This window comes from Falco naumanni, chromosome 6, assembly GCF_017639655.2.
Source record: "Falco naumanni isolate bFalNau1 chromosome 6, bFalNau1.pat, whole genome shotgun sequence".
NCBI lineage: Eukaryota > Metazoa > Chordata > Aves > Falconiformes > Falconidae > Falco > Falco naumanni.
In genome coordinates this window covers 33,595,665-33,606,247 of record NC_054059.1, presented here as the reverse complement: position 1 = coordinate 33,606,247, position 10,583 = coordinate 33,595,665, and the positions used below count along the sequence as shown (strand labels likewise).

At 51.4% G+C, this 10,583-nt stretch overlaps 1 protein-coding gene across 2 annotated transcripts; it reads left to right on the top strand.

Moving 5' to 3' along the window:
• Positions 1-303: 303 nt before the first annotated feature.
• Positions 304-8,553, top strand: OSR1 (odd-skipped related transcription factor 1). Of its 2 annotated transcripts, XM_040599572.1 has the most exons (3): positions 304-650; positions 6,046-6,738; positions 7,299-8,553. In XM_040599572.1, exons 2-3 carry the CDS (start codon positions 6,092-6,094, stop codon positions 7,432-7,434), a joined length of 783 nt encoding a protein of 260 aa, XP_040455506.1. In that variant the 5' UTR covers positions 304-650; positions 6,046-6,091; the 3' UTR covers positions 7,435-8,553. The 2 variants fall into 2 exon arrangements, with proteins under 2 accessions (XP_040455506.1, XP_040455507.1); XM_040599573.1 differs by lacking the exon at positions 304-650 and having other exon boundaries at positions 5,508-6,738.
• The last annotated feature ends 2,030 nt before the right edge of the window (positions 8,554-10,583 follow it).

Sequence of the window (10,583 nt, the reverse complement as noted above, 5' to 3'; positions counted from 1 at the left end):
GGACCCCCCCCCCACACTCCCCCACGGGAGGCCGCTCCGCCGCGGGGGGCAGCCCATAGCGGGCCCCAGAGAGATGCCCCGGGGGAGGCTGCGGGAGCGGGGCGGGGGGGCGAGATCACACGTTCGCGGACTACGGGCCCCGGGCTGCTGCGCCTCCAGGAGAAGCGGGTTGAAAAGTTGGTTCTTCCCAGCCAGAAACTTTCTCCCTGCGTGCGCATGCCCGGAGTCTGGTGGGAGGTTGAGGGGGGAGCTGGGAGGGGGGGTTGAAATAAGGAGGAGGCTGGAGGGAAGGGATCGGTTCAGTCTGAGCTCGGCTGCTCCCGGGCGCGTTTGCACTGCAGCGCACGCAGACGGCGCCGGGAGCAGGAGGAGGGAGCGCACCTCCGTCTCCATCAGCCAGAGCACCTGGACACCTGGCCCCGCTGCTCGCTCGGATCTGCCTGTACCCGCCGGAGGAGCAGTGGGGTGGGGTGGGAGAGAGCTGTGCCCCCCAGGGCCAGCAGAGACACTGACCTAGCCCAGCCTCTTCTTTTTTTTTTTTTTTTTCTTTTTTTTTCCCTATTTTTTTTCCTATTATTTTATTTTACCAGCTCCAATTTAGCCCAGGATCTTTTAACTGCTGCCAGCGGTGGAGCACAGATCGGGATTAGGTAAATAAAAAGAACAACTCGTTTTGTTTGGTTTTTGTTTTACCAAGCCTCGGGGGTTGGGGATATCGATCCAAACACCTCCTTTTCTCTCCGTCCTGTCTTTCTTTCCCCCATCCCCTCCCACCATCCCCTGGATGGTGCAGAAGAAGTGGGGAAATCGTGGTTCACGTGAGAAGGACTGTTCTCTCTGGGCGGGCGGAGGGCTGGGGGAAGCCTTCACATGGGGCTCGGATATTTTGATGCTATTTAAAGATTTGTCTTCCCCTTTCAAAGTTGTTTATCCCCCCTTGCGGAAGAGCAGTGTGTTTAACCCAAGCTAAAAATGACACAACGAGCTGCAAAACAGAAGCCTGAACGTCTCTTTATGGACTCGAATGTTCAGCTTCTCTCCTCTCTGTTCATTACTTTTCTCTTTCTGTTCTTTCCCTCTTTCGGTTCTTTTTCTCCCACTCCATTTTTAGCGTTTTAGGGTCCGAGGACCTTCTTGCCTTCCTCCCAAGGCCGTAACAGAAATGAACCTGACGTTTATATTTTTCTGAATGGATCGAAACAAGTTCAGCGTAGGGAGAGACTGAGCTTCTCTCGAGGCCGAGCCTATAAAGTGTCAGTGCAAAGCCGAGGATTAGGGTATAGTTGTTATAGTTGGCTTTTGGGAGGGGAAACTATAAAAATCGAGCATTTCGGAGATTACCGTAGCGCTGCGGGAATTGTCCGATAAAAGGCGAGCGGGGCAGGAGGGCTAGAGCCGTGTCCCGGACAGGTGCACAGGAGGTCCAGTTCAGTAAGACCGAAGCCAAGCGAGAAAAAGGGTCAAGCCCCGGCGCAGCGGCGGGCTCGGGCCCCTGCGGCTGTGGCGGGGCGCTGCGTGGTCCCGCGGCAGGAGCCCGGCTGTGGGGTGGCCGGGAACGGCGCCGCCTCGCCCGGCCTGGCCCGGGGATGCGCCTCGGTGCTCCGCGGGGGTGTCACCGCCAAGGTTTTGCCCCCTACCCGTGGCTGTGCATGCTGCGGCCGTGGGAAGCGATGAGTGCAGAGGGAAGAAATCCCCGCCTGCCGGGAGGGAGGAAGGACGGTTTATTCGTGTGCCGGGCAGGCACCGGGCGTTTCTCTAGGGAAGAAAGCGAGAATGAATCTTGTGCTGGGGGCCTTTCTTTGCCCGAGGGGATTAAAAACCACACACACAGATAGAAAACCTCCAAACCAACCTAAACACTTCCGCGGGGGAAGGATGGAGGGGCCTGGCCCCTGCGGCCGCCCCGCCGGCACCCGCCCGCACCCGCCTCCCGCCCGGCTAGCCCGCCGCGGGGCTGCGCTCCCGTCCGGGGCCCTCCTGGCCACCGGGCCACCAGGGCCTGCACCCGGGGAATGTGTTGTTGCCGTTGTTGGTTTGGGTAAAGGCTGTCCCGGGCTGCGTAGTGATCGCTGGTGCAGCTGGACCCTGGTTATTAGTATTATTATTGCGAGACTAAAATGCGCCGCGTTCCTCCGCGTTCGCAACGGTGGTCCGGGGAAACTTGTCAACACTGATTGCGTGATAAAATGTGAATGATGATTTTATAAGGATTGAGCGGAGATATCCAAGGCACATGCTGACTGAGTCCTTCCAGTCCTCATTAATGTTAGCAATTAACTCTTTCACGCTCAATTAGCCCCGAATAAACCTGCTTTAATAGATTCTGCACACTTCATTAATACTTTGAATAAATCTGTGCTGAACGATGCACTTTATTCCTCAAGAGCACCAGGCTCGAATAATGCGGAGTGAAAGGGCAATTTTGTTCCCTTTCCAGTAAGTTTCCCAAACACAGATAAATTGTAAGCTCTGTTTCCCCGCTTAAACTGATAGGAAGGGAAAATCTCGACCCCCTCAAAAGGGACAAAATAAGTAGCCGACTTGGTGGCTAAACACTGCATGTGTCATGCGATGCAGCCGAAAAGACAAGGGCTACCAGGCTTTAAAAGATTCAGGCAAAACAAGGGAGCTTTTTTTTGACAGATGAACCTGATTACTGTAGTTCGAGGCTATCGCAAGAATGCAGCATTTTATGCCCTCTACTTTATCATGTTTGTAAAAATAAGCAACGTTCTCAGGGTAATTTACCTCCTCCATTCTTCCATGTGGAACTAATTAGCAAACCTCATTATTTATGAGTCAGGTATTTAATGTAACAAATATCCCTTTCAAAGGACACATCGGAAATTGATAATTCAAGGTAGAAAGGAAAAAATACTGACTAGCCTCAAGATTACTTAAAAATCCATTTAATTTCGCCCCTTGCTACGCTACCAGAAAAAAAGGTGGGTGGATTTTCTTTTTCATTTTTTTTTTTGGCATATAGAGGAGGTAGAATTTAATCTGGAAGGTTAAGATTACAATAGTCTTAAAACAATGGCAACTGGACAATAGCATTACCGTATCTTCAAATAGGACAAAGGGTAAGAAAGCTGGAGACAGATGTAGTCTTTCAAGTTTATGATCCTATTTTGCAGGGTAAATTTATCTTGGCATGAGTGGGTTTTGTTTCAGTCAGAACACAAGTGGTTTGTTCTTAATTACTCACTGAGTTTGTGTTAAAAAAGAAAACCCCGCACAGTTTTATTGTGATGAGGGAATTCAAGCAGAGAACTCGCGGGGTTGTCTTCTGTAGAAAAAAAAAAAAATTAAAAAAGAAGCACCGATAACGATCTGTTTACATGAAACAGAATTAAAGGTGGAGGTGACACCGAAATCAAAGATATGTTGATCTCTCTGCGGGCAAGCGGGAGAGCGGAGAGTTACTGCGCTGTGAAACGCGCTCGCTTTGATGTCCCGGAGAGAGGGGACTTCTGAAATACTTTGCTCTTCACCTATATTTTTGACTATCCTGGTCGCACAGAGCAAAAGTGTAGCTTACATTTCTGGAAAAGTGCCAAGAAACTTGTAGTAACGTGAACACTGCTCCCACCTCCCCTTTTCTTCTTCTCCCCCCCCACCCCCCCCTTTTTTCTTTGTTTTCTTTCTTTTTCTTTTCTTTCTTTCTCTTTCTCTCTCTCTTTTTAATAATAGAACTGCTCTAGTAAAAAAACTGTGGGCGCAGTGGATGCTGTTATGACCCGACTGTATTTCTCCGTGGTTTGTGCCCCCTTCTTCGTTTGGGAAATCGAAAGAGAATCTTTTAAATGCCATCGACCCAGAATTTACTCAAATTGACACAGTAGATTTTTGCTTAAATATTCGATATTAAATATTTTCTAAGGACACAAAGATAGAAAGAGGGATAAACCCAGAAATTAACTCCGTTTGCAATGGCATGTTTCATGCTTGAGAGATCTAGGGCTACCTAGACAGGAAAATAGATGTGGAGCTGTTGTGACAGATAGGAAAAGACATTTCAGGTACCTGAACAAGAATGTTTTCTGCGCACTTTGTTTTCGGGGTCATCGATTGAGGCATTTGTCCTGCTAAGTGGACATGCCTAGCGTATGGCCAGCACTAACAAAATAAAAAGCATTTCCCCAGCTGAACAACAAAACAGTCTGGTTGGTTCATCGGCCCTAAATAGTTAAAAAAAAAAAAAAAAGGGGGGTGGAGGGGTGGAGAGGGAGGAAAATGTAATGTGTGCACTTTTCAATCTCCCACTATCCAAAATGTATCCAATTAAAAAAGGCAAAATGTCACAATCTCTTATTCTGGGTCATTGCGATGGAATTCCTCTAAGGTTTGAGTCTCTCTTCCTGCTGCTGATTTATGTAAAGCGATGTGAAAGGTGGGCCCGGCATACAGAGCTGCTCAGAGTAAGCTTCTCCCTCTCACACCCTCTCAGCTGCAGCTCCTCGGTCCAGGCAGCAGCCCACATATAAATCAGATTTGTTTCCCTGGTCTTTAGACCTCTTCCGCCACTGGTTTCCAGCCCTCCACCCCAGAGGGACAATTACTGCTCTGCAGCAGTTTGCTGACTCCTTTTCTCCAAAGGGGCTTTACTTCTCACGTGGGGTTGAACTCCAGGCTGAGTACTGTGAGAATCCTGCCGGAACCCTGTGGGGATCCTATGGTGACTCAGCAGGAACCCTATAGGGGATCTTATGAGGACCCTATGTGAATCTTGTGGGAGCCCTGCAGCAAACCTGTGGGGAACTTATGAGCACCCTGCAGGGACTCTACTGGGACCCTACGGGGATCCTGCTGGAAAACAGCCCCACTGAGGGCAAATCCCAGAGTTCACTGGGTGAAAAGCAAGTATAAGCTGTGGGCCGTGGAGTAAGGAGGCTCCCTGGGTTGCAGTGCCTCCAAAAGCCGTGGGTTCTTTCTCGCACCCACAAAGAGGGGAAGCTGTGTTCCTCACCACCAACCCTCGGGAGGCATCTCCTGCCAAATGGTTGACAGCAGCCAGGGCTGGGTTCGCAGGCAGGGCCAGATGTGCTTCGATGTTGCGGCATTGTAGCATTTTCCCCTCTGCCTTGTGGGGTGGAATGGGTAGGAATCTGGCCCAAAGGAGGGGCTGGGGGCTTGGTGGGACCCTGAAACACAGAGCAAAGTGGTGGCACTCAGCCCAGGGAAGGGCTGTGGCCCTGCGGCCCTGCAGCTGGTGGGCTGGGAGTCCCCACGGGAAGGGTCCCTCCAGCCCTTGCCTTTTTGCCTTTTGAAGGGTTCTAATTAAGCGATTGCCTAGATTAGGACGTGGCTTAAAGCCAGGCGCTTCCCCCTGGGGAGAGCAAATGGCACTTCAGATTTGTCACCCGAACTCAGCATTTTCCCATTTCTTTTTGCAGCACAGAAGAGGGAGGGCTGCTGGCTAGTATTCCCCCCCCCCCCCCCCCCCCCCCCCTCAGAATTTGGGCGATTTTCTTCTTTTGAGTGAGGGAGGAGGTACAGCTCCCAACACCCAACTGCCTCCACCGCCCCAGGGACAGAGGCTTGGCTGAGGTTAGACCACAGGGAGCTTGGCAACCCAGGGGCAGTGAGCTCTCTGCACCCTTCCCTGTGTCGCCTCAGGGGTCAGGGCTAAAGGCAGTGCTGGTGGACAGATATAGTGGGCAGTATCCCACTATTTTCTAAAGGCTGAGGGTGCCGAGGAAGGGATTTTAAATTATATGGGAGAAGCTTGAGCTCTGTGGGCCAAAATGGCATCTCTTTGCTGTCCCTGTGTAGACGATCATCGGAGACCTACCTAGCACAGGGATGCTGTTGGAGGGTGAATGATTGTGGATGGGGTACAACTTCTGTGTGAAAGGGATGGGGAGAGGGAGAGTCTGGAGACCTGTGGGGTCTCCAAGCATTGGTTACGCCTAAGTCCAAGGCAGCCTCCTCCTGTGGCTTTGGGGAAGTATGTTAAGGGGGGTGAGGTGAAGAAATTCCCTCTGCTTTTATCTTCATATCAATCCACCTCTCCCTCTTCCTCCCTCCGTCTTTATTTTCCAGATCTTTTCCTCCCCTGTTCCCAAGATCCTCCTCCTGAGCGGCCACCATGGGAAGTAAGACCCTGCCGGCCCCAGTGCCTATCCATCCTTCCCTCCAGCTCACCAACTATTCCTTCCTGCAAGCGTTCAATGGGCTGCCAGCTGTGCCCTCTGACCACCTCTCCAACCTCTACGGCTTCAGTGCCCTGCACGCTGTACACCTGCACCAGTGGACTTTGGGGTACCCAGCGATGCATCTGCCCCGCTCCTCCTTCTCCAAAGTGCCCAGCGTGTCGAGCCTGGTGGATGCACGGTTCCAGCTACCGACCTTCCCACTATTCCCACATGTCATCCAGCCTAAGCAAGAGGCCACCAACGTGACCCTCAAAGCCAAACCCCGCTTCGACTTTGCCAACTTAGCAGTGGCCGCCACACAAGAGGACCACTCTAAACTGGGACAGGCAGACAGTCAAGGCTCACCCCCAGGGCTGGGGTCTTTGCTTGAGGTGACTAAACTCTCTCCAGAGAAGAAACCCACACGGGGAAGGTTACCTTCCAAAACCAAGAAGGAGTTCGTGTGTAAATTCTGTGGCAGGCACTTCACTAAGTCCTACAACCTTTTGATCCATGAAAGAACCCACACTGATGAACGGCCCTACACATGTGACATTTGCCACAAGGCCTTCAGAAGACAAGATCACCTGAGGGATCACAGGTAAGGATTCTTCTCCTATCCTTTTTTCTCTTGTGTATCTGTACTCTCCTTGTTAGCCACCTCTACTGATCAAGGTGCTTGCAAGAAAAGTCATGTCCCGGCCCAGATGGCAGTGTTCCCTCTAGGTTTTCATCTTCCCACTGCCAGTGAAGGAGCCCAGATAACTCACTTTGGAAGTCAGTCTTGTTGTTCTACTCACTCACCCCGCAAAAATCACCCCGCAAAGATTACTTGCACTGCCTCCTTCTTAGTTTCTGCAAATATTTTCACCCTCTGTTTGCATTGTCTTTGTGATTATCCAGAAGTATCACGAAGACACACAGCCTGAGGACCCCGAAGTTAGAGAAGAGCTCTTTATCCCTAAGCAAGGCACCCTTGTAAGCCTCCAACACCCCCCTCTCTTCTTGCACACACACATGCAGATGATCGCCTGAGTGCCGCACTCCAGCGCTCTTGGTCTCAGCAGTACGTGTAAAAAGCTCCAGCATGTTCTCCATCTCAGCTCGCTGCTGAGTTTAGTCTGGTTATTTCTGACATCTCAATTGTTTTTCTCTCCCTAGATATATCCATTCTAAAGAAAAGCCTTTTAAGTGTCAAGAATGCGGGAAAGGATTTTGCCAGTCCAGAACACTAGCTGTCCACAAGACACTGCACACGCAAGTAAAGGAACTGAAACCTGCCAAACTTAAGTGCTGAATCTTCAACTTCTATGAACTTTTCCTCCCCTTCAGACTTTACACCAAAACCAGAGCAGAAACAAAACTTTCAGGATGGGAGCACTGAACTTTGTGTTTTGTTTTTGTTTTTACTTTTAAAAGAACAAAATCCTCATCCCCCCCCCCCCCCCCCCCCCCCCCCCCCCCAAGCAACTAAACTCCTAAATCGTGGGTGAAAAGATCATTTTGCATTTAAAATATACATGAATGATGCAGAGAGTGCTAGCTGACTTGTGTGGCTTTGATAAACTTTATGCCAAAAGGTGGTGCTCACGTGTTGGACAGGAATCTTTTAAACCAAACAAAAACCCACAAGCCCCACCCCCCCCCCCCCCAACAAAAAAAAAATCAAACCCAAATCGTAGCTTTCAAAAGTATTACTTAAAAAAAACCAAAAAAACCCCCAACAACCTCTTATTTTATACTTTTTTTTTTGACTGTATAAAGCTTCTTAGTTTTACACTTCAGGAAATACAGAGAATTCCAGAAGACTATTAAGAACTGAAATGGTGGTTTCTCATCACAGCACCATTAGGACAAGGAGAAGGGCAACTTGCAAATCTCATTTGCTAGTTTGTTTTCTTAGAAGAAGAAAATTGATGCTTCAAAATGACCTAAATCTCTCAAGTGGGGAGTCCTATCATGCGCTAGAAAATGTATCCAGATCTTAGACCTGCAGGGCCCTGTGTTTGGGACAAATCAGTGTTCACGGGACATGGAGACCTTTTCCTTTGCCTTGTGGTCTAGTGCGCTATGAGGAGGTTTGTAACTCGTGGACTTTAAAAAAAATGTAAAACAGAGGAAAGAAAGGTGGCAATACATCCAACCGACGGTATGCACAACGTGGTTTCAGTGGTACTTTAAAGTCTTCGAGTGTCCTGATGAGAGAGAACAAATCTCAGCCTGAGAGCATATTTTTTTAAATGCTGGCTTTCTGAACAGTGTATTCAAATTAAGAGACATTCCAATAAGTGTTGTTTATAAAAAAAAAAAAAATGTATGGCTGTTTGGCACTTTATGCTGATTATTGGTAATTGACATTTATCACTGGATTGTGTGTGTTTTTTAAGTATTAAAATAAATCGTTATTTTACAGGCATGTCTGCATGGACTACATATGTGTTCTTTTGGTTTCTGGTGTCTTCTATCCCAAACCCTCCCTGTCAGTATTCAGGACCTTACTTTTTTTTTTTTTTTTTTTTTTTTTTTTTGAGTTCACTTGGTATTTCCTCAGTGCTTGTTTCTACCAGCCTTGGGAAGTCTGGATCTTTCCTTTACACCTAAGCTTTGCCCCTTCCTCATTTTCTTTTTCTTCCTCTCTTCCTCTCTCCCCCCCGCCTTTTTTTTTTTTTTTTTTTTTTTTTTTTTTTTTTTTAAGGTTGACGAAAGTAAACAGATCTGCAGGGAGTCAAATAATTTTGCTGCTGGCGTGGGAAAAAAAAAAATCGTCTTGGGTGACTAAATCTTGGCTATTAGCTGATAAGATTAGGTGTCAGAAGTGTTATAACACAAATCAGATGAATAATGGGCGAAGTGCTGCTGCTCTCACAGCCCGATGGCGCTGCGGTGAGAGCCGCCCTCCGCACCCTTCCCCGCCCGGCGGGAGCGGGCGTTTTCCAGCCGCATCTTCGGCCGGTTCAGCGCTGGTCGGGGCGGCCTTTGGTTCCCGGCAGCTGTCTCGGATCAGAGATGTTTATTCCACTGCGAAACCGCTTTGGATCGAGATGGGGGAGAGAACGCAGAGCTAGGGGATCCGCCTGAGCCTTTGAAGCGCCTCTTGCCGTCCTTCCTCGTCCCCTCGGCAAAGCCGAAACCCTCTCCCCCGCCCCTGCACAAGCCGGTGCCCCCGCCATAGGCGATGCCTCCTGCGACGCAGCGCGGCGGCGCGGCCTAAATTACGCTGGCGCGGCCGAAGCGCGGGTGCGTTGCCGCCGCAAGCCGCTCGGTCCAGGCGGTTCATTTCTCCCTTTCGCCACTCCGCTTTCAGAAAATATTTCTTTATTTGGTCAAGGAATCTTATCAATGACAGGGAAAAAGTTGCGCTTGTATCTCATTTAATGTCAGGGGAAGGGGGAGAAACGTCTCCCCCTCCCCTCTTCTACCGGACGCCGATCCGAGCGCACCGTAACTCACCCACAGGCACTTGCCGGCCGGGCCGCAGAGCCCACCTCGGCGCGCAGGCCCTCGGGGTGCCGGGACGCCCCCCGTGCAGGCACCCAGCCCCGAAGGCCGGGGGAACGGGCAGAGCCTGCAGCCGGCTGGCTTCTGCTTTGCTTCCCACCCGCCACCGGCTTTCCGCGCCGCGGAACGGCTTTTGCTTTTGTCTTAAAAGGCGTCGGAAAACAAGCGCTAGGTACGAGCAAGGAGCGCGGGGGTGACAATGGCCCAAGCCTGGGGGCAGCCTGGGACTGGCCCTCCGCCCTGCGGCAGCGCCTAGCCGCCACCGTGGGAGTGGGCGCGGAGTTCTGCGCGGCGCTCGGCAGCGCGCGTTTTGCGCGGCTCCCGGCGGGAGCAGGGAGACTTCGCCGCGCTGGCCTCGCCTTGCCGAGCCGCTGCCGGGCTGCCGTTTGGCGGGGGCGAGTTGCACTGCCCCTGCAGCTCTCGCCCACCCCAGCTCCTCCGCTGGGATTTACCCGTTTCGCCTTGCGCAAGCCCAGCGGGAGCGGCCGCCTGACCCGGTGCGGGTCGCGGCCCGCAGAGCTCCCCGCGCCTCTGTTAGGGGGGACCTACTCTGAGCACTGACATGGCGTTAACCTCCAGCCGGAGGGCTGGGGGGGTGCACCCACCCCCACTCCCCCACCCCCCCCTGTGCATTGCTTCTAAGGGAGATTCAGGGAGAAAATCCCCGATGAACTTCCCGGTCCCTCGTGTGTGGCTCGTGACACAGAGTAAGGGCACCGGGATGCTCCCGGGGTCCCGGCGTGTAGGGAGAAAGCGAAGGGCTCTATCGCCTGGAGCCAGTCGGTTTTCAGGGGTCGTGACTACGAGGCAGAAATCCGAGTCGGGTCCAAAGGGAGGGAGGAAGGGATGCAGGGAGGGTCACTCCATCGCGGCTTTCCCACGGTCGCTCCACCACCTCCTTAACACCGGGATACCGAAACACCCGTGGCGAGGTAAGAAACCGTGTCA

What these genes read in the sequence shown, in the direction of transcription:
- OSR1 (XM_040599572.1), top strand. Translation starts at nt 6,092, where the DNA reads ATGGGAAGTAAGACCCTGCCGGCCCCAGTGCCTATCCATCCTTCCCTC. An exon ending in GATCACCTGAGGGATCACAG is followed by an intron (nt 6,739 to 7,298) that starts GTAAGGATTCTT and finishes TTCTCTCCCTAG; the next exon opens with ATATATCCATTCTAAAGAAA.